At 43.2% G+C, this 22,917-nt stretch overlaps 1 protein-coding gene across 1 annotated transcript in view; it reads left to right on the top strand.

The window, feature by feature from the left end:
• The window catches only part of LOC110507473 (uncharacterized), a 29,692-nt gene extending 7,282 nt beyond the window's left edge, over window positions 1–22,410 (top strand). The window contains exons 2-7 of the mRNA XM_021587479.3: window positions 6,413–6,468; window positions 6,588–6,695; window positions 7,762–7,884; window positions 8,315–8,471; window positions 8,944–9,137; window positions 9,251–22,410. Coding sequence (XP_021443154.3) covers window positions 7,855–7,884; window positions 8,315–8,471; window positions 8,944–9,137; window positions 9,251–21,328 — 12,459 coding nt within the window. The 5' untranslated portion in view covers window positions 6,413–6,468; window positions 6,588–6,695; window positions 7,762–7,854 and the 3' untranslated portion in view covers window positions 21,329–22,410. The remainder of the gene's footprint in view (window positions 1–6,412; window positions 6,469–6,587; window positions 6,696–7,761; window positions 7,885–8,314; window positions 8,472–8,943; window positions 9,138–9,250) is intronic.
• Window positions 22,411–22,917: the final 507 nt, after the last annotated feature.

Here is a 22,917-nt window from a genome sequence, read left to right as displayed (position 1 = left end):
ACCCACAGCCCGGTTCAACCTGTGCCTGCACTCTGGACGGTCCGGGCTAGAGTGGTTATCCAGCCTGGGGAAGTGGTGCCAAGGTTGCGCACCAGAGCTCCAGTGCTCCCCCACAGCCCGGTCTTTCAGGTGCCTCCTCTTAACCCCAAGCCTCCTGAAGGTCTTCCCAGCCTGGTGGTTCCTGTGGCAGCCCCACGCACCAGGCTGTCTCTCTGTCTCCTCCCTGCAGGTGGTCCTGTCTGTCCGGCGCCGCTGCCGGAGTCTCCCGCCTGTCCGGCGCCGCTGCCGGAGTCTCCCGCCTGTCCGGCGCCGCTGCCGGAGTCTCCCGCCTGTCCGGCGCCGCTGCCGGAGTCTCCCGCCTGTCCGGCGCCTCTGCCGGAGCCTCCCGCCTGTCCGGCGCCTCTGCCGGAGTCTCCCGCCTGTCCGGCGCCTCTGCCGGAGTCTCCCGCCTGTCCGGCGCCTCTGCCGGAGTCTCCCGCCTGTCCGGCGCCTCTGCCGGAGTCTCCCGCCTGTCCGGCGCCTCTGCCGGAGTCTCCCGCCTGTCCGGCGCCTCTGCCGGAGTCTCCCGCCTGTCCGGCGCCTCTGCCGGAGTCTCCCGCCTGTCCGGCGCCTCTGCCGGAGTCTCCCGCCTGTCCGGCGCCTCTGCCGGAGCCTCCCGCCTGTCCGGAGCCTCCCGCCTGTCCGGCGCCTCTGCCGGAGCCTCCCGCCTGTCCGGAGCCTCCCGCCTGTCCGGCGCCGCTGCCGGAGCCTCCCGCCTGTCCGGCGCCGCTGCCGGAGCCTCCCGTCTGTCCGGCGCCGCTGCCGGAGCCTCCCGCCTGTCCGGCGCCGCTGCCGGAGCCCCTCTGCCCAGAGCAGCTGTCTCTCTGTCCCGAGCAGCTGTCTCTCTGTCCCGAGCAGCTGTCCCTCTGTCCCGAGCAGCTGTCCCTCTGTCCCGAGCTGCCCCTCTGTCCAGTGGGGTCATTGAGAGGGGTGGTCATGCTGAGAGAGCCACGGAGGCGGACAATAAGGCGGACTAAGACAATGATGAGGTGGGGTCCGCGTCCCGCGCCAGAGCCGCCACCGCGGACAGACGCCCACCCAGACCCTCCCCTATAGGTCAAGGTTTTGCGGCCGGAGTCCGCACCTTTGGGGGGGGGTACTGTCACGTTCTGACCTTTATTTCCGTTGTTTTGTATTTATTTAGTATGGTCAGGGCGTGAGTTGGGTGGGCAGTCTATGTTTGTTTTTCTATGTTTTGGGGCATTTCTATGTTTTCGGCCTAGTATGGTTCTCAATCAGAGGCAGGTGTCATTAGTTGTCTCTGATTGAGAATCATACTTAGGTAGCCTGGGTTGCACTGTTTGTTTGTGGGTGATTGTCTATGTTAGTGGCTTGTGTCAGCACAGGTCTCATTTTGTAGCTTCACGGTCGTATTTGGTTTATTGTTTTCGTTACTCTTTTGCATAGTGTTCAGTCTTTCTTTATTAAAGATTCACCATGGACACTTACCACGCCGCATATTGGTCCTCTGATCCTTCTCGCCTCTCCTCTTCAGACGAAGAGGAGGACGATCGTGACAGTAGGAAACAACATCTCCATTTCACTGACCCTCAACACTGGGGCCTCACAAGGGTGTGTGGAGAAAGTGGAAAATGTTAAGTTCCTGGGTGGACCATTTCAGTTTGTCTGTGATGTGTACGCCCAGGAACTTAAAACGTTCCACCTTCTCCACTGCTGTCTCTTCGATATGGATAGGGGAGTGCTCCCTCTGCTGTTTCCTGAAGTCTACGATCATCTCCTTTGTTTTGTTTACGTTGACTGAAAGGTTGTTTTCCTGACACCACACTCCGAGTGCCCTCACCTCCTCCCTGTTGGCTGTCTCGTTGTTGTTGGTGTCTACAGACAGTGTGGTGAAGAAGGCGCAACAGTGCCTCTTCAACCTCAGGAGGCTGAAGAAATTTGGCTTGTCACAAACTTTTACAGATGCACAATCGAGAGCATCCTGTCGGGCTGTATCACCGCCTGGTACGGCAACTGCACCGCCCTCAACCGCAAGGCTCTCCAGAGGGTGGTGTGGTCTGCACAACGCATCACTGGGGCAAACTACCTGCCCTCCACGACACCTACAGCACCCAATGTCACAAGAAGGCCAAAAAGATCATCAAGGACAACAGCCACCTGAGCCACGGCCTGTTCACACCGCTATCATCCAGAAGGCGAGGTCAGTACAGGTGTGTCAAAGCTGGGACCAAGAGATTGAAAAAAAGCTATCTCAAAGCCATCAGACTGCTAAACAGCCATCACTAACTCAGAGAGGCTGCTGCCTACATTGAGACCCAATCACTGGACACTTTAATAAATGGATCACTAGTCACTTTAAACAATGCCACTTTAAATAATGCCACTTTAACTATGTTTACATATCTTACATTACTCATATCACATGCATATACTGTATTTTATACCATCTATTGCACCTTGCCTATGCCGCTTGGCCATCGCTCATCCACATACTTGTATGTACATATTCTCATTCACCCCTTTAGATTTGTGTGTATTAGTTAGTTGTTGGGGAATTGTTAGATTACTTGTTAGATATTACTGCACTGTCAGAACTAGAAGCACAAGCATTTCGCTATACTCGCATTAACATCTGCAACCATGTGTATGTGACCAATAAAATTTGATTTGAGTTATTCACAAGTCACACAGACACTGAAACCTGATTCTGTCCACATGCTGACCTATTAACAGTCCAAGGCAACTGTTAGTGAAGAATAGAATATACCACAATTAGTTATAGATGTCTCTTGTTTCATAATGTACGGTTTTTAAACAGGATATTGTATCTGAGGTATATCTGTGTACCTTATGGTATAACAGTAGCACAGTTGGGTCCAAATGATCAGTTTAAAGCAGGAGTGGGCAATAGTTTTGGCTCTAGGGTCACATCTCAAAATTCAGCGGAGGGCAGCGCAGATTTTTCTCTGGACCGATTTGTTCGTCAAAAGCCATTTGCTGGCCAGAAAAAAAGTGCAGTTATTTGAAAACGTATAGTTCCATTATAATTTCTACATACTTTCCATTTAGTTTTAGACATTCAAAAGTGTCCTGGAGTGGGGTTATTTTTAACCAAAAATAATCTGTATGGTTTAAAGTCTGTGACATTTCTGGGAATGCCAGCTATGCCGAGTAGGGCTTTCCCTTCATTGGCCTGTTAAATAGGGAATTGACAACAACCAGCAGCGAAGATTGTGGAGTCTGTTTTGGACACAGTTGGGGGAATACATTTAGGATTTTTTTTCACCACAACTCAAGCTGGCATAGGTCCCCTCTAGTAGAAGTAGTTCATCTTCATGGGAAAGTAGAGATCAATAACTGACGAAAACAGATGGGGGAATTTGGTAACACTAAAATCTATATGTAGCAGTTTTAGGAGGTCTCTTCATGATTCATAATGTGTCTCGGCATTGAACTGTTTGAATAAACTGTTTTTCAAATCCAATAGCTTTCGACTAACTTTATCCCTGAGTTGTACACAAACGTACCACTTTTTCTCTGTAAATCTGGATGCTATTTGGTAGATATCTTTGCACGTCAACTTATTACCGGAATAGTATTGATTAACAAAGGGTCCTTTCTCTTCGTCCTGGGTCTCATGACCCTCATTGAATTAGCACCAATCAGGTTAGCTTTCTCCTCACAGCAGGTCTGTAGCTGCTAAGTGTGTGTCTTAATACTACATACTATGGCTGTACATATGGGGTAACTTCTGGTAGACTGTCACTGTGATGGTTACAGTAGATGACTCTCCAACGTTCTCAGTCCAAGGGAAATAGATTTTTTTGCAACTTCAGATGACGCTCTTTTAGTTGCCTAGTTGCTAACCCAATTACTGTAACTTTCCAAATGATGGAGAAAAACAAACACAGTTGATCCTCTGCAGAATTCCATTAGTATTTGGACATGGTGTCTAGATGACTAGCCAAATCAGTGTCTAAAGTGACTGACCTGGAAGCCCCTAGGATTCAACTGCTGCAAAATATATACAGAGCAAACAAGACACACAGCGCTTCGTATCAAAGCTATGTTTACTGTATTTAAATATTCATAAGGTGAATATATTAGGCCCATTTCCTACTACATACTATACCCGCACTGTGTATTGGTTGGCACGCTGTGAGTGAAACAGCCTGGTCTCCACTGCTGAAAGCATGTCCCTGAGACCTCTCTAGATCTGGTTGTTTGTTCTCTTTGCTTGTCGTTCTTTACCTTGAACAATATTCTTGTTCAGAAAGACAATTCCAGTATCAAACACTTTGATAGAAAAGGGTAGGTCTATGTGTTCCGTTGTGCAGGAACCTGACTTCATAACCACTCCACAGTATAGCCAAATAGAAACATATTCCAATTATAATTGAATAAGATATTGCTTCATTGGAGATTAGATAGCTCATATCACTATCGTTACTCTGGCATTGTTGTCGCTGTTGCACAATCCGCCAAAAACAAAGCCACACGTCACAAGATCCCATTCTTATTCCGTTTCTAACTAGGGTCCTGGCTGATACCCTGCGGAGACTGGGATCAGGCTGTTTGATGCCTGGAGAATGTTAGTGAACTGTCCTGTCCTTTCCCATATCCTAGTAGCAAATAGCTGGCCACCAAGTCAAGGTCTGTTACTTCATTATCAAATCTAATAGAGGGAAACCTAATCCCGTGAACCTTTTTTGATGAATTAGGTGCAATGTCTCAATGTATAGGACCAATGCATTTAAAAAGACATTGAGAACATTGAGGACACCAAATCTGACCAGCTGAACATATCATGAGAACAGACGCACGCAGACAGTACCATGTCCTTCTCCAACGTTAATTCGTAACCTTTTCATTTACCACAGAAAGTCAATCTCATAATGCGAAACGAAACAGATGGGTTGCCAGATTGGAGGATAGGTTGTTTTGCTGTGTTGGACTGTAGTCTGCAGCTCCCTCTAAGCTGAATGGAAGGGATCCAAGCCGTATAGATCAGTCAGTAGTAAGCATGCAGATGTGGGTCAGAGAGAGCTGGCTCTATATAAAGAAAGTGGTCTGACCTATGTGGAGCACTCACTGTGCAGAGCAGGGAGCACTCTTGGTCAGCTGCTTCTTTCACTCATACACATATTATGGTGGGGGAAGGGGGGGGGGGGCAGGGTGGGCAGGGGGTCTCTAAATAATTCCAATTTAACCATTCGCCTATTTGTTTAAAATGCCATTTCTAGCCTACTGCTACAGTGTTAAATATTCAAGTAAAAGCTTATTCCAAATGAAAAAAACACCCCCCACCTCTGTGTCGTGGTTTAAAAAAGTATCATGTGAACAGTGCACTGTTTGGATGCTGGAATAATTTTATAGTGGACAAACATGCGCAGGTAGCCTACTTTTGAAGTGATTTGTTTGACAATCAGATGAAAACATGCTGACTGGTCTGACGTCTTTACGATTCGGCCCATCAAAAAATGTCAAGCTCATGCACGCATAGAGTAGGAGGTCGCATGAAAAAAATAGAGATCTCCCCAAATGTCATGGTAAAATTTGAACTCTTGCTTTACCTGGATATTATGGATACAAGCTCTTAAGTATTTCATGTTTTTATATCAGCTCAAAAAAGTTTGTTTAATTTAGCTATGTCGAGAAGTTAGAGCCATTTAGTTATTTCTTGATACCGGTATTAACATTGTACAGATCATAATAGATCAGATGCGTAACAGCCTTATTATTGCAATGTCCAGTACTCATGAAGCATACTATCCAAGGCGGGTGTCCCTGCTTTCACAACGTTTATCCATCCTGGGCAGGAGCACTCTGAATGTCTGTAATTTGTTCTCGTGACCGGCTGAGATACCCGACACTCTGACACCCCCGATAGAGGCATGAGAAATACGCTGATACTGAGTACTGGATCCCCCCACTTGACAAATACACACACACGCATAAACACACATGCCAAGACTGATCAAAAAGCCATCACATGAAACCAAAAGGGTAGGACACGCATGACATTTCTGGGGACCAGCAAAAAAGTCAAGTGCCTCCTGCCTATAAGTAGAGGGCTATTGAGGGGCTAGGGTGGGTGGTGCAGGGATATGCAAAACCATGGAAATAATTCCAAGAGTGCCATAGCAATGCACCGCAGTCTGAGAGGCCGGTCGCTAAACCAAATGGTTGGAAATCCATGGGCATGCCGCAATACCTGCGTCAAGCGAAAAAAATTTATAACATAGAGAAGGTATAATCTTAAAGCATATGCATGTGTGTGTCCATTTGCTGTATCCATGACCTTATATCATGCCAATGTGTCAGTGGGGTCAAGTGATATAGTCTTGTTGACCTCTGCCCTCTTGTCAGTGCGTCACACGCCAACATTGACATAATCTCCTCCTGTTTGCAGACTCTGACAGAGAATTGGAAGAAAGTCATGTATCTACCCAGGCCAGAGAACCAGCCGTGAGTAGCCACTATCTGGCTTTCACTTGTTCCAGACACGCTATTTACCATACCTGAGGTGGTGTACTGCAGTGCTGTTTACTGACCTGTTGAACTTGGTATCTCCTCTACTGAGCCAGGTAAAAGACAAAAGGCGGTCTCCCCCTTCGGACAGGCCTCCCACCTCCCCCCACGCCAACCCTCACCACAGTGCCTCCCCAGAGGACCAGGAGAGCCCGGAGAGAGTGGTAAGTGGAGACTGTTTGGATATCCTAACACACTCAAGCCCTGGAAGGATGGGATAGGAAAGAAAAAGAGCCAAGAAAATGGTCTTAGACACACACACAAAATAGACACAGCATAATGCATACATTGCCTGTTACCCCTTTCGTGCACGCTGTACACTTCACATACATAATACATATTGCACATTACCCTCACATTCTGTCCGTGGCGTACTAACCCAGCTCATTTTAAGATAGACATGGGAATGAAGGAGGGCTTAGACCTGTTCAGCTTACATGTAGGGATCCTATAGCGTCTGAGAGGAGGAGCTGATACTCGGAATTAGGTACATGGGAGGGGGTCTAAATATAAATAAGGAAAGCAAAACAATATATTGTGTGTTTATGGACATGCACTTACTGGTATATAATATTTTCACGTCACTCGTATATCCTATAAAAAAAAATGTTTGAACCATTTCAGACATATCCTCTAGCCCCCCAGCATATTTTTGAGGTGTGCTAACACAACAGGTCAATTGTTGTTGCCACTGTGCCCTGCCACCTGCTGTATGAAGATGTGGTATCTCTGCTGAGCTTGGCTAAATGAATGGTTGTTTATGTTGACAGAAGCGGCCGGGGGAATGGAATGACCTCAGCAGGTTTTGATTGTGTCACTGTACTTCAGTCAGTGAGGTTGGGGTCAGGGCTGCAGCTAACACAGAGCTTATGGAGTATGTCCATGTGATGAGAGAAATAATGTCTCTAATCTCAAGAGTGTGGCTATAATGAAGGTATTCTGTCAATCCCTAATAGGTATTTTCTCTCCATATCCCAAAGCGTTCATTGGCTAATTCAGTTAGCGCAAGCACACACATATATACACACACACCAAGCTCATTGGGTTTCAATCCCCTATGCTTACAAAGTCATTTACTTGCCAAATACTTGTATCTTACAGTTAACACACAATAACCTATATTGTATGTGGCCCATGCAGGATTTGAACCCATAAAGTATCTATTATTGTTACTATCATGGTCCAATCAACTGAGCCATGAACACAGACACAATGTGTCCTTCTTTTTAGGTTCAGAAAGAGAAACTGCATGCAGAGCTGAAGCAGGTGCTGAGTCTGAAGAGAAGTCACCTGAAAGAGTCGTCTCGTTTGGCCCAAGCAGAGATGGATTCCTCAACAGAGGTCCAAGCAGTGGTAAAGAGCCAAGAAACCACTAATACTCATGAAACAGTAACATTTACACAGGCCTAGAAAACACTCAGAATCGCATGCCATTCTACTGTTCACATCTGAAGACGAGACCTTCATTGTATTTATTATTATTTATTTGAATTGAACCTTTATTTAACGAGGCAAGTCAGTTAAAATCTAATTCTTATTTACAATGACGCCCAACCGGAAGGCAAAGGGCCTCCTGTGGGGACGGGGACTGGCATTAAAAATTAAAAATAAAATAAAAATATAGGACAAAACACACATCACGACAAGAGAGATACCACAACACTACATAAAGAGAGACCCGAGACAACAAAGCATGGCAGCAACACATGAAAACAGCATGGTAGCAACACAACATGACAATGGACTTTGTGAGGAAACGCTCTCCTCTGGTGTGTCTGTACAGGAGGAGACTGCATCTGAGGAGGTGGAGGTTGTGGTAGAGACAGAGGCTGAGGCTGGAGCCAGTGGCTACAGTGTCACAGGTGGAGGGGAGCGAGGCCTCTTCATTAAGGATGTCCTTAAAGACTCCACTGCAGCAAAGCATCTTAGCCTCCAGCAAGGTAACTGGACGGGGAGATTAGAGTCGCATGAATATAAAGCCATGAGACACAGCTGAGGTAAATTAGTTATGGACTAGTTTAACAGATAGAAATAGAAATGAGAATGTTAAACAGTAAACTATTCAAACAAAAATTAATTCCATACTTAGAAATAACTGAAAAAAATGCAATGTGGAAATCATCTTGTTTCTCCCCATCTGTATCCCTTCCTTGTGTAACTCCCATTAAGTGTAGTGTGTCATTTATTGCAAGTAATGTCATTGATCAATCACCTGTTCTGACGTGCAAACGGTACATCATCTTGTGTGTATAAAATGTAAACATCAAAATGCCATGCCCTTTCACATCCTTCCTTAGATTGTCAAAAGCAAACCACAACTGTAAGACTTCCATGTTTCCCCCTGTTCTCTTTATCTCATTTGTGCTGTGTGCACATTAACTTTTGTCTGGCTGATGATTGGTTTCCTTGCAGGAGATCAGTTGCTCAGTGCAAGAGTCTACTTTGACAACGTGAAGTATGAGGATGCCCTGAAGATCTTGCAGTGTGCAGAGCCTTATAAAGTCTCCTTTTTCCTGAAGAGGACCATCGCCGGCGCTGATGTCACCTTGCACCCTGGCACCACCAGCTTGGAACTGAAAGGACCCAAAACCAAGATGCAGAAAATGGTACGGCTATGATCGTATTTGTAATTGCCAATTTGGCATTGAGATATAGAACTGGTCATTCCAGATTCATCAGGTTCATGTCCACCTAACTCATACTTGCATGTCTGTTGCAGAGTGTCAAGAGCATCAAACCTTTCAAAGCGAAGAAAAAGAGGGGAGGACGTTTTGGATTGAAAAGGCTGAAGGAAAACAAGAAAGGGAGCACTGGAGCAGAGTTGGAGATGGAGGGATTGCCTTCCAAAGTGGAGCTCAACCCTGTCGACGTGGAGTTTGCCTTCCCCAAGTTCAAGCTGAGGAAGGATGGGAAGGCAGAGGGAACTGAGCAGCATGGAGGAGTGGTCGCCACTGGCAGGAAGAAGAGGATGATAAGGTGTCCCAGGATGAACGCAAAGGGTGCTGAGGTGGCTACAGGGGAAGTTGACATGACGCAACCAGAGGGACAGGCTGACGTCTCCCTGCCAGACGTGCCTGGAGCTAAGGTCAAAGTCAAAGGAAAGGGCCACAGGTTCGGAATTCATTTCCCTAAAACAAAAAAGACAACATCGGACACTGCCTTGTCTGAAGGGTCTCTGGAGCTGAAACCTCCAGATGTAAAATTCGCACCACCCTCAGTGGAATTCAGTTCGCCATCTGGAAACAAGGAAGTCAACCTACAGAAACCAGAAGTGAAAGTCAAGGAGGGGTCAAAGTTTATGCACCGAGAGGTAGAGCTTTCACTAGGACTCCCCTCAGCCCGACCCTCTGATGAAATTGACGGTGAGATAAAAGCAAAAGGTTTAGCTGAAGGAGTTGAAGGGTCAACAGGCCTGTCTGGCATTAAAATGGCAGCTATTGACATCTCTGCACCCAACATCGATCTGCAGCTGGACACCCGGAGTAGAGTGCCAGACGAGATAGAGGGACCCTTTTTTAAAGGGCCAAATATATCCATGCCAAAAACTGACATCTCACTACCAAAGATTGGATCATCTGATATGGATATTGAAGGTCCAGAAAAGGGTGGAAAAATAAGCCTACCAGCTGTTGACATTTCACTGCCAAAGATGACATCAGGAGAAGCAAATGTTGATGTGGAAGGACACATTGGAAAGGGAGGCAAGTTCAAAACGCCAACTTTCGATGTTTCTCTTCCAAAATTCAAGTCTTCAGAGGAGGACATGAATATAGAGGGGCCTGAAGTCAAAGGAGAGTTCAACATGCCAAAAGTTGACCTTTTACGCCCGAAAGGTAAAGCGGGAGGTGAGGTGGACATTGAAGGATATTTAGGAAAAGGAGGTACATTTCAGATGCCCACATTTGACAATTCTCTACCAAAAATGAAGTCATCAGACAGAGAAATGAATGTAGAAGGACCTGAAGTGAAGGGTGGCAAAATTCAAATGCCCTATGCTGACATATCTCTCCCTGAAGGAAAAACAGAGGGGGAAATGAACATTGAGGGACATTCTGGAAAAGGAGGCAAGTTCAAAATGCCCTCGTGTGACGTTTCTCTTTCTAAAATGTTGGGCAATGCTAGTTTCGAGGGGCCTGAATTGAAAGGGGGAAAGTTAGAAATGCCCACACTTGATATTTCCCTTGCCAGAGGAAAAGCAGAGGGTGAAGTCAATATTGATTCAAATGTAGGAAAAAAAGGAATGCTCAAAACGCCCACAATTGGCATTCCTCCTCCAAGAATGAGGTCGTCAGGAACAGAAGTCGATGTAGAAGGGCCTGATGTAAAAGGAGGAAAGTTCCACATGCCACAAGTAGACATTTCACTTCCCAAAGGAAAAAGCAAATTTGACATTGAGGGAAAGTCAGAAAAAAGAGGGAAGATTGAAATGTCATCATTTGATGTCTCACTTCCAAAAATAAAGTCAGCAGAGGGTGACATGAAAATAGAAGGATCTGATGTGAAAGGCATCACATTTCATATGCCCACTATAGATTGTTCACTTCCAACAGGAAAAACAGAAGTTGACATCAGTGTAGAAGGAGAAGCATCTAAAGGCAGAAAGTTTCACATGCCTTCGCTTGATATTTCTCCTCCGACAGTGAAGTTCCCAGAGGGTAAAGCGAAAGTAAAAGGCCCTGAAATCAAAGGGGGAAAGGTTGAGATAACAAATATCGATATGTCCCTTCCAAAAGGCAAAACAGCGGGAGAAGTTAACGTTGAAGGCCATGTCAGTAAAGGGGGAAAGTTTAAGATGCCCAAATTTGGCATTTCTTTCCCAAAATTTAAGTCACCAGAGGGTAAGGTCAACACAGAGGGACCTGAAGTCAAAGGAGGGAAGTTTCATATGCCTAAAATTGACATTTCACTACCAAAAGTAAAAGCGGAAGGTGACATCAAAGTTGAAGGAGATTCTGACATTTCCCTTCCAAAAATGAAGTCACCAGAAGCAGATATCCTTTTAGAAGGACCAGACCTCAAAGGAGGAAAGTTTCATGTGCCAACAATTGACCTTTCCCTTCCAAAAGGAAAGGGAGAAATTGACACAGAAGAACATTCTGGAAAAGGAGGCAAGTTCCAAATGCCAGCATTTGATATATCACTTCCAAAAATGAAGACACCAGATGGTGAAGTCAGCCTAGAAGGCCCTGAAGTCAAAGGGGGGATCATTAATATGCCAACGATGAACATTTCTCTTCCAAAAGGAAAAATGGAAGGAGAAGCTAAGGAACATGCAATCAAAGGGGACAAGTTTCACATGCCCTCGGTTGACATTTCCCTTCCAAAAATGAAGTTGCCTGAAGGTGAAGTCAAAGTAGAAGGCCCCGAAGCCAAAGGGGGAAAGATTGAAATGCCATCGACTGATATTTCACTTCCCAAAGGAAACATGGAGGGAGAAATTGACATTGAAGAACATTCTGGAAAAGGAGGACGATTTCATATGCCTACATTTAACGTTTCCCTTCCAAAAAGGAAGTCACTAGAAGAATATGTCAGTTTAGAAGGACCGAGTGTCAAAGGAGGGAAACTTCATATGCCCACAATGGACTATTCCCTTCCCAAGGGAAAGGGTGAGATTGAAACTGAAGGACATTCTGGAAAAGGAGGCAAGTTCCAAATGACCAAGTTTGATGTATCGCTACCAAAAATGAAGCTTCCAGAGGGGGACATCAAACTAGAGGGACCGGAAGGCAAAGGCAGTAAAATACGTATGCCTAACATTGATATTTCTCTTCCTGAAGGGAAAACTGAAAGAGATATTGAGGTTGAGGGGCATGGTGGCAAAGGTGGGAAGTTTCACATGCCCTCAATTGACATTTCTCTTCCAAAAATGAAGTTGCCTGAAGGTGAAGTCAAAGTAGAAGGTCTAAAAGCCAAAGGGGGAAAGATTGAAATGCCAAAGATTGATATTTCACTTCCAAAAGGAAAAACAGATAGGGAAATAGACATTGAAGGACATTCTGAGAAAAAAGGAAAGTTTCACATGCCCTCATTCGACATGTCCTTACCAAAAATGAAGTCAAAAGATGGTGACATTAAATTAGAGGGTCCAGAAGTGATAGGCAGTAAAATACATATGCCTAATATTGACATTTCTCTTCCAGAGGTGAAGGCAGAAAGTGATATTGAGGTTGAGGGGCATGGTGGTAAAGGGAGAAAGTTTCACATGCCCTCACTTGACATTTCTCTTCCAAAAATGAAGTTACCTGAGGGTGAAGTCAAAGTAGAAGGTCCCGAAGCCAAAGGTGGAAAGTTTGAAATTCCAACAATTGATATTTCACTTCCAAAAGGAAAAGCAGAGGGAGAAACTGACATAGAAGGACATTCTGGTAAAGGAGGAAAGTTTCATACGCCCAAGTTTGATGTATCGCTACCAAAAATGAAGCTCCCAGAGGGTGGCATCAAACTAGAGGGACTGGAAGGCAAAGGCAGTAAAATACATATGCCTAACATTGATATTTCTCTTCCTGAAGGGAAAACTGAAAGAGATATTGAGGTTGAGGGGCATGGTGGCAAAGGGGGGAAGTTTCACATGCCCTCAATTGACATTTCCCTTCCAAAAATGAAATTGCCTGAAGGTGAAGTCAAAGTAGAAGGCCCTAAAGCCAAAGGGGGAAAGATTGAAATGCCATCGACTGATATTTTACCACCCAAAGGAAAAATGGAGGGGGAAATTGACATTGAAGAACATTCTGGTAAAGGAGGACGATTTCATATGCCAACATTCAACGTTTCCCTTCCAAAAATAAAGTCACCAGAACCAGATGTCAGTTTCGAAAGACCAGACCTCAAAGGAGAAAAGTTTCATATGCCAAAAATGGACTCTTCCCTTCCCAAGAGAAAGGGTGAGATTGACACTGAAGGACATTCTGGAATAGGAGGCAAGTTCCAAATGCCAGCATTGGATATATCACTTCCAAAAATGAAGACACCAGAAGCGGAAGTCAGCCTAGAAGGCCCTGAGGTGAAAGGTGGAAAGTTTGAAATGCCAAAGATTGATATTTCACTTCCAAAAGGAAAAACAGAAAGGGAAATAGACATTGAAGGACATTCTGAGAAAAAAGGAAAGTTTCACATGCCCTCATTCGACATGTCCTTACCAAAAATGAAGTCAAAAGATGGTGACATTAAATTAGAGGGTCCAGAAGTGAAAGGCAGTAAAATACATATGACTAATATTGACATTTCTCTTCCAGAGGTGAAGGCAGAAAGTGATATTGAGGTTGAGGGGCATGGTGGTAAAGGGAGAAAGTTTCACATGCCCTCACTTGACATTTCTCTTCCAAAAATGAAGTTACCTGAGGGTGAAGTCAAAGTAGAAGGTCCCAAAGCCAAAGGTGGAAAGTTTGAAATTCCAACAATTGATATTTCACTTCCAAAAGGAAAAGCAGAGGGAGAAACTGACATAGAAGGACATTCTGGAAAAGGAGGAAAGTTTCATACGCCCAAGTTTGATGTATCGCTACCAAAAATGAAGCTCCCAGAGGGTGGCATCAAACTAGAGGGACTGGAAGGCAAAGGCAGTAAAATACATATGCCTAACATTGATATATCTCCTCCCAAAGGGAAAACTGAAAGAGATATTGAGGTTGAGGGGCATGGTGGCAAAAGGGGGAAGTTTCACATGCCCTCAATTGACATTTCCCTTCCAAAAATGAAGTTGCCTGAAGGTGAAGTCAAAGTAGAAGGTCCAAAAGCCAAAGGGGGAAAGATTGAAATGCCAAAGATTGATATTTCACTTCCAAAAGGAAAAACAGAAGGGGAAATAGACATTGAAGGACATTCTGAGAAAAAAGGAAAGTTTCACATGCCCTCATTCGACATGTCCTTACCAAACATGAAGTCAAAAGATGGTGACATTAAATTAGAGGGTCCAGAAGTGAAAGGCAGTAAAGTACATATGCCTAATATTGACATTTCTCTTCCAGAGGTGAAGGCAGAAAGTGATATTGAGGTTGAGGGGCATGGTGGTAAAGGGAGAAAGTTTCACATGCCCTCACTTGACATTTCTCTTCCAAAAATGAAGTTGCCTGAGGGTGAAGTTAAGTTAGAAGGCCTTGAAGCCAAAGGTGGAAAGTTTGAAATGCCAAAGATTGATATTCCACTCCCAAAAGGAAAAGCAGAGGGAGAAACTGACATAGAAGGACATTCTGGTAAAGGAGGAAAGTTTCAAATGCCCAAGTTTGATGTATCACTACCAAAGATGAAGCACCCAGAGGGTGATGTCAAAGAAGGCCTTGAAGTCAAAGGTGGGAAGTTTGAAATGCCCAAAATTGAAGCAGAGGGTAGGAGTGGAGTCAAGTTACCAACTGTTAAACTGCCAACGGTAGACATATCTGCACCGAAGGTTGACTTAGACTTTGGGTTGTCAAAAGCTAAAGGAGATGATAGGGAAGAGATGGAGCTACTAAAAGCAGAGGGTGGTAGGCCATCCTCTGGGTCAAGTTTTGACATGCCAGATGTCTCTCTCAAAATGCCAAGATTTTCTCTCCCTAAATTTGGTAGAAAGTCTAGTGGAAATGTAAACCTAGAAGGATATGGCACAGAGGACAATGTTGATGTTAGCCCCCCACGAGTGGATGGTGAGGGCAGACCAGCATCAGTGGAAATAGGCGGAGATGGAAAAATAAAAGGTAAACTAAGGAAGCCCAAAATGAAAATGCCAACTTTTGGAATATCTAAGAAAGATGTGTCAATAGCCAGCCCTGATGTGGAAATCAAGACAGAAAAGGGGAAAGTTGACATTCCAACGCCAGGGATCAGTGTAGAAAATCCAGCAGACAAAACAAATAGAAAATATAGACTAAAATTCCCAAAGTTTAAGAAGTCATCCCCTAAAGGTAAACTACCAGAGGGAGAGATAGATGCCTCATTGGATAGTGGAATGGAAGGGAAAGCTGGCTTTCATGCACCTGATGTTACAATCAAAATGCCCAAGTTCTCCATGCCAGGGTTTGGCTCAAAGGAGACAGACTTTGACAGGAGTGGGCAAAGTGCTGAACTAGAAGCTAAAGGAAAGGTTAAAATGCCATCAGTGGAGATATCCTTGCCAGCTGCCAAGACATCTGAGCAAGAAATGTTAATCCCAGATGTATCTGAGGCTGACATCAGTGGTTATGAAGGAAACCTGAAAATCCCTAAAATGCCAACTATTGATGTATCAGCCCCCCATATTGATCTTGATGTAACTCTGCCTAAAGTCAAGCATGAAACAAACATTGACGGGGAGGGAGGCAAATTTAAAATGGCAAACATCAAAATGCCTGATATAGATTTATCACGTCCTATAGGAAAAACTGGTGACATTGATGCATCCAAAGTGAAACTTGAGGGAGGGGGTGGAAAATTCAAGATGCCTGGCATTAAAATGCCAAAGGTAGACATATCACTTCCAAAAGTAAAACATGGAGAAATTGATGTATCCACGGTGGAAATTGAAGGAGAATGTGGAAAATTCAAGAAGCCACATATGGAAATGCCAAATTTTGATATATCACTTTCCAAGGGAAAAAGTGGAGGGATTGAAGCGCCAAAGATGGAAATTGAAGGAGGGGGCGGAAATTTCAAAATGCCACATATGAAAATGCCAAAGGTAGACTTTTCACTTCCGAAGGGAAACCATGGAGACATCAGTGCACCAGAAATGGAAGGAGAAGGTGGGAAATTCAAGATGCCACATATGAAAATGCCAAATATTGCTATATCACTTCCCAAAGGAAGAAGTGGAGGGATTGAAGGACCAGACATGGAAATTCCGGGAGGGGGAGGAAAATTGAAGATGCCACATATGAAAATACCAAAGGTAGACTTATCAATTCCGAAGGAAAAGTCTGGAGACATCAGTGCACCAGAAATTGAAATGGAAGGAGAAGGAGGAACATTCAAGATGAAAATGCCAAATATTGATATATCACTTCCAAAAGGAAAAACTGGAGACATTGAAGGACCAGGGATGGAAATTGAAGGAGGGGGTGGAAAATTCAAGATGCCACATATGAAAATGCCAAATGTTGATATATCACTTCCAAAAGGAAAAAGTGTAGAAATTGAAGGACCAGGGATGGAAATTGAAGGAGGGGGTGGAAAATTCAAGATGCCACATATGAAAATGCCAAATGTTGATATATCACTTCCAAAAGGAAAAACTGGTGATATTAATGAACCTAATTTGGAAATTGAGGGACAAGGAAGAAAATTCAAGATGCCACATATGAAAATGCCAAATATTGATATATCACTTCCAAAAGGAAAAACTGGAGACATTGAAGGACCAGAAATGGAAATTCATGGAGAGGGAAGAAAATTCAAGATGCCACAAATGCAAATGCCAAAGGTAGACTTATCACTTCTGAAGGGAAAGTCTGGAGACATCAGTGCACCAGAAATGGAAATGGAAGAACGAAAATTCAAGATGCCACATATGAAAATGCCAAATGTTGATATATCACTTCCAAAAGGAAAAAGTGTAGAAATTGAAGGACCAGGGATGGAAATTGAAGGAGGGGGTGGAAGATTTAAGATGCCACATATGACAACACCAAATATTGGTATATCACTTCCAAAAGGAAAATCTGGGGAAATTAGTGCACCAGAAATGGAAATGGAAGGAGGAGGAAAATTCAAGATGCCACATATGAAAATGCCAAACATTGATATATCACTTCCCAAAGGAAAAGGTGGAGAAATTGAAGGACCAGAGATGGACATTGAAGGAGAGGGTGGGAAATTCAAGATGCCACATATGAAAATGCCAAACATTGATATATCACTTCCCAAAGGAAAAGGTGGAGAAATTGAAGGACCAGAGATGGACATTGAAGGAGAGGGTGGGAAATTCAAGATGCCACATATGAAAATACCAAATATTGGTATATCACTTCCAAAAGGAAAAACTGGAGACATTGAAGGACCAGAAATGGAAATTCATGGAGAGGGAGGAAAATTCACGATGCCACATATTAAAATGCCAAATATTGGTATATCACTTCCAAAAGGAAAAACTGGTGTTGGTGTTGTTCATGAACCTAATTTGGAAATTGAGGGAAATGGAGGAAAATTCAAGATGCCACATATGAACATGCCAAAGGTAGACTTATCACTTATGAAGGGAAAGTCTGGAGAAATCAGTGCACCAGAAATGGAAATGGAAGGAGGTGGAAAATTCAAGATACCATATATGAAAATGCCAAATGTTGATATATCACTTCCAAAAGGAAAAAGTGTAGAAATTGAAGGACCAGAGATGGAAATTGAAGGAGGGGGTGGAAGATTTAAGATGCCACATATGAAAATGCCAAATGTTGATATATCACTTCCAAAAGTAAAATCTGGGGAAATTAGAGCACCAGAAATGGAAATGGAAGGAGGAGGAAAATTCAAGATACCACATATGAAAATGCCAAATGTTGATATATCACTTCCAAAAGTAAAATCTGGGGAAATTAGAGCACCAGAAATGGAAATGGAAGGAGGAGGAAAATTCAAGATACCACATATGAAAATGCCAAACATTGATATATCACTTCCCAAAGGAAAATGTGGAGAATTTGAAGGACCAGAAATGGAAATTCGTGGAGAGGGAGGAAAATTCAAGATGCCACATACGACAACACCAAATATTGGTATATCACTTCCAAAAGGAAAAACTGGAGACATTGAAGGACCAGAAATGGAAATTCATGGAGGGGGAGGAAAATTCAAGATGCCACAAATTCAAATGCCAAAGGTAGACTTATCACTTCTGAAGGGAAAGTCTGGAGACATCAGTGCACCAGAAATGGAAATGGAAAGACGAAAATTCAAGATGCCACATATGAAAATGCCAAATGTTGATATATCACTTACCAAAGGAAAAACTGAACCTAATTTGGAAATTGAGGGAGATGGAGGAAAATTCAAGATGCCACATATGAAAATACCAAACATTGATATATCACTTCCTAAAGGACAAGGTGGAGAAATTGAAGGACCAGAGATGGACATTGAAGGAGAGGGTGGGAAATTCAAGATGCCACATATGAAAATACCAAATATTGGTATATCACTTCCAAAAGGAAAAACTGGAGACATTGAAGGACCAGAAATGGAAATTCATGGAGAGGGAGGAAAATTCACGATGCCACATATTAAAATGCCAAATATTGGTATATCACTTCCAAAAGGAAAAACTGGTGTTGTTAATGAACCTAATTTGGAAATTGAGGGAAATGAAGGACAATTCAAGATGCCACATATGAGAATGCCAAAGGTAGACTTATCACTTATGAAGGGAAAGTCTGGAGAAATCAGTGCACCAGAAATGGAAATGGAAGGAGGTGGAAAATTCAAGATACCATATATGAAAATGCCAAATGTTGATATTTCACTTCCCAAAGGAAAAACTGGAGAGATTAAAGAACCAGAGATGGAAATTCAGGCAGAGGGAGGAAAATTCAAAATGCCAAAGGTAGATATATCCTTTCCGAAAGGAAAGTTTGGAGAAATTACAGCACCAGAAATGGAAGTCGAAGGCGGAAAATTTGAGATGCCACATGTGAAAATGCCAAAGGTAGACATGTCACTTCCAAAAGGAAGAAGTGTAGATGTTAATGCACCTGAATTGGAAATTGAAGGTGAGGGTGGAAGATATAAGATGCCAGAAATCAAACTGCCAAAGATAGATATTACATTGCCAAAGGGAAAATCTGCTGACATTAATGCTGAAGTCAAACAGCCCAACGCTGAGGCAGCAGCAAAGATTCAAATGCCTTCGATTGGCTTACCAAAGTTTACAACTCCCGACCTTGATTTGGACATGAATGTTGGAAAACCCAACCATGGAGCTGAGGTTCATGAGAAGAGTTCAGACAAAACTGGTTCCCATTCAAAGGGAGACCATAAGATGAAAATCAAAATGCCAACAATAGACATAGAGTGCCCAAAAGGAGATCTGGAGCTGGATATAGGCTTCCACAAAGTTGAGGGAAAGAAAGACAGAAAAATAATAGAGTTGCCTGACTTAGACCTTAAAACTTCTGGTACCAAAGTTAAGGGGCCAAAAGTCAAAGGCACCAAATTCAAAATTGGAATGCCAAAAATGAAGAACACTGGAGATCAAGCATTAGATGCAGCCACAAAGAAGACTGAGAAAGAGAATGAAGGGGTCAGTGGTAGATTTATGATTAATCGGACAAAGCTTGGCAAAGGTGCAGATGTGGATGCAGATGCGGAGGCAGATGCGGAGGCAGATGCGGAGGCAGGTGGTTCTGTGTTGCCAAACATCTTCCTCCCAGATGTGGGCTTCTCAGTATCCAAAGGAGCCAGCCAAGAGGGTGAACCTCATGGTCCAGAGATTAGTGCCAAATTGCCAAAATCCAAACTCCCTAATGTGGAGATCTCAGGTCCTTCAGTAGCAGGCCAAGGAGGAGCACAGATCAACAGCGGACAACAAGAAGACAAAGGTGGTATCAAGTTTCAAATGCCTGTGGGGCTGAAGAGTAAACAAGGCCCTGCCGAGTCCACTGGCACAGATGCCAGCACCGAGAATGGATTCACATTACCTCATCTTGGAATCAAATCCCCCAAAATACCAGATACAGACTTTGATATTGGAGCATCTCAAACTGGGGACCATGGGGCAGATACAAGTACGAGACAAAAAATGAAAATACCCAAGTTTGGGGTGGCTTTACCTGCTATTTCTTCACCTGGAGCTAGAGTACATTTGAAGGACCCAGAGGTTGAGTGTGAAGGCCCTAAAATGCCCAAAGTTAAAAAAGCTGTATTTGTTTTGGTGAATCCCCAAACAGACCACTCCACTATGTCCACCAGTGTAGAGTCTGGAGAGGCAAAAATCAAATTGCCAAAGATCAAAATGAAGCCATCGTTTGGAAAGTCAGGATCCAATGAAAACAGTGCTGCTTTGAGCATTGAAGGAGATGTGGATGGAGATGACAAGTCAAAGGGAGCAAAGCTAAAAATGCCCAAAGTTACCTTCTCTCCAGGCAAAACAGGTTCATTTGATGTAACCCTAAAAGGTGAGGGGTCTAGTTCCAGCCTCAATGGTGAGAAAGATCCAACATTCCAGAATGGATCCAAGGAGGATAAAGTTAAGTTAGGGAAGCTCAAGCTTCCAAAGATAGAGTTCTCCTCGCCATATTCAATAATAGGCAGTGGAGAAGAGGACCTTGAAATGAGTGCTAAGCTTGTCAATGAGTCCTCAGGAACTGACGGAGAAACCAAGGGGACGAAAGTGAAATTAGGCAAAATGTCCTTCCCAGGATTTAAGAAGACAGCAAAAGGAGAGGAGGAAACTCAAGACAATGTGGTGTCCTTATCGGCCAGGACAGAAATGCTAGATCGGGATAGTTCAGAATCCCAAACGCCCATGGTCTCCATTGGTTTTGTACCAGGGAAGTCTAGGGGGCAGGCAGTGGCTGAGAGCAGCAAAAAGGAGATGGAAGAAGGAGAGCAGTCAACCTGGTTCAAGGCCCCCAAATTCAACCTGAAACCCCATTCGACAGGAATCCTCCACATTACACCAGAAGGTTCTCCCCAGGGTAGCAGATCCTCGCTCCAGTACCAGGGTTTAGATGAAACTGCTGGTACCTTCCGGCTCCAGATGCCAAGCATGCGGTTCTCCACCCACGAGGTGTCTGAGGAGAATGTTACTACAACAAAGAAGGGAACAGTAACCGTGGTGACAAAGACAACAAAACATACGGTAACAGAGTCCAGAACTGGTCAAACCCACACATCGCTATCCCATTGTAATGACTAAAGTCTGAAGAGATGTGAGAGTAATAGATTTTTCCTCTGTGCTGTTGTGACGACTGTTTTTGTGATTGTTCCGCCACGTTTTTTTCCCCTTCTATTTTAGTCTTTATCATATTTGATGGTTTTACTGGTTTAAATCTGAATATCAATTAATTATGTATTGTTGTTCATATATTTTTTTGGGGGGGGGCAAAAATACCACACATTTTAATTTCCAAAAGGAAATGTCTTTTTTCAATGCCTTCCCATTTTATTTACCGACATTTACCTGGGCATGATTGTAGAATTAGACTGACAAAGAACACAAACCAATTTATCAAAGGCAATTTGTATGTAAATACAAAAACATCATTATTTTCATATTACCGATGATAGGAATAGTAACAAGGACATTAGTGATTTGTGTTAATGTATCTGAGGCTTGAGGATGGTGTGAGATTTGTGGTTTAATTATTTACTTCCTTAAGCTTGTTTTTTCTTTCTGATATTTTAAGATTTTTGTAATGATACCATACATTGAAATTAAAGGCTTCTACAGTGCAATACATTTCAACACTCTCTATGAGAATCAAGATAAAATAATAGGAAACTATCATCTGATATTAAGGTTAATGGTTTAAAGAAACAGAACATGTACTCTCTTTAATTGAAATATTTCAAAATGAATGCAAAACAATGTCTCAATGTCTCCATTGAGACAGTTTATTGTTCCTTTTCTTTTTTGGTGAGTTAGAAAGTAGAAATTTAATGTGTGTGCTAAACTGCATTGAACGAGTCTCAGCAATCCTCTGTCAAACAAGTTTACAAGTTTTCATTAACCAGATTTAACATCTGTTGGAGCAAATAACCATATATAAATAATCATATAGAATGGTACATGACAAGGAGAGAACATGACCAGATAACACAGTATTTATATGTATAGAGACATTTTTACAAATACCTTTGTGATTAGCATGTTTTCAGTGCATATGGCTTCACAATATGCAGTTTTCAAAGCAAAGTGTTATCAAGTGGCATTATAAATAATGTTGTTAAGAGATCATATTATTAATAAACCTTAATATTCCTAAGAAAAATAAAAAAGTTGTATTGTCTTCCATTTTATTGTCTTTCTAGGCCAACAGCGCCCTCTCCTGTCAAATACAGCAGACAATTTGAACGTACTTCAACGCCTTGTCACACGATAGTCACAGGCCTTTTATCAATTAGATTTGCTCACCTCAGTCCTCTCTTGCCTCCTTTTGAAAAACGTCAAATTCAATTGAGGAGAGTAAACATGGATAGAAATGTGCTTGCTTGAAATGAGATTGTCCTTCTCCACCAGCCTGGTTTCATAGACTAGACGTAACATAGTAAACGTAAATCCGGGACACTTAAATGAATATGATATGTTACATTTGGTATGGTTAAATAATACAGAAGGTTACTTAACTCAAAAATGAGGGAGTGAGTAACATGAACGTGTAGCAACCGAAAAACAACTTTTGGATTTTAGCAACTTTGCAACTACTTACCACTTAGTAGCTACTTTGCAACTACTTAGTATGTTAGTGAACCCTTCCCCTAACCATTCCCCTAAACCTAACCCTA

The sequence above is a fragment of the Oncorhynchus mykiss genome, chromosome 27 (genome assembly GCF_057628025.1).
Source record: "Oncorhynchus mykiss isolate SJ-2025 chromosome 27, ASM5762802v1, whole genome shotgun sequence".
NCBI classification, from domain to species: domain Eukaryota; kingdom Metazoa; phylum Chordata; class Actinopteri; order Salmoniformes; family Salmonidae; genus Oncorhynchus; species Oncorhynchus mykiss.
This window is presented reverse-complemented; position numbering and strand designations above follow the sequence as displayed.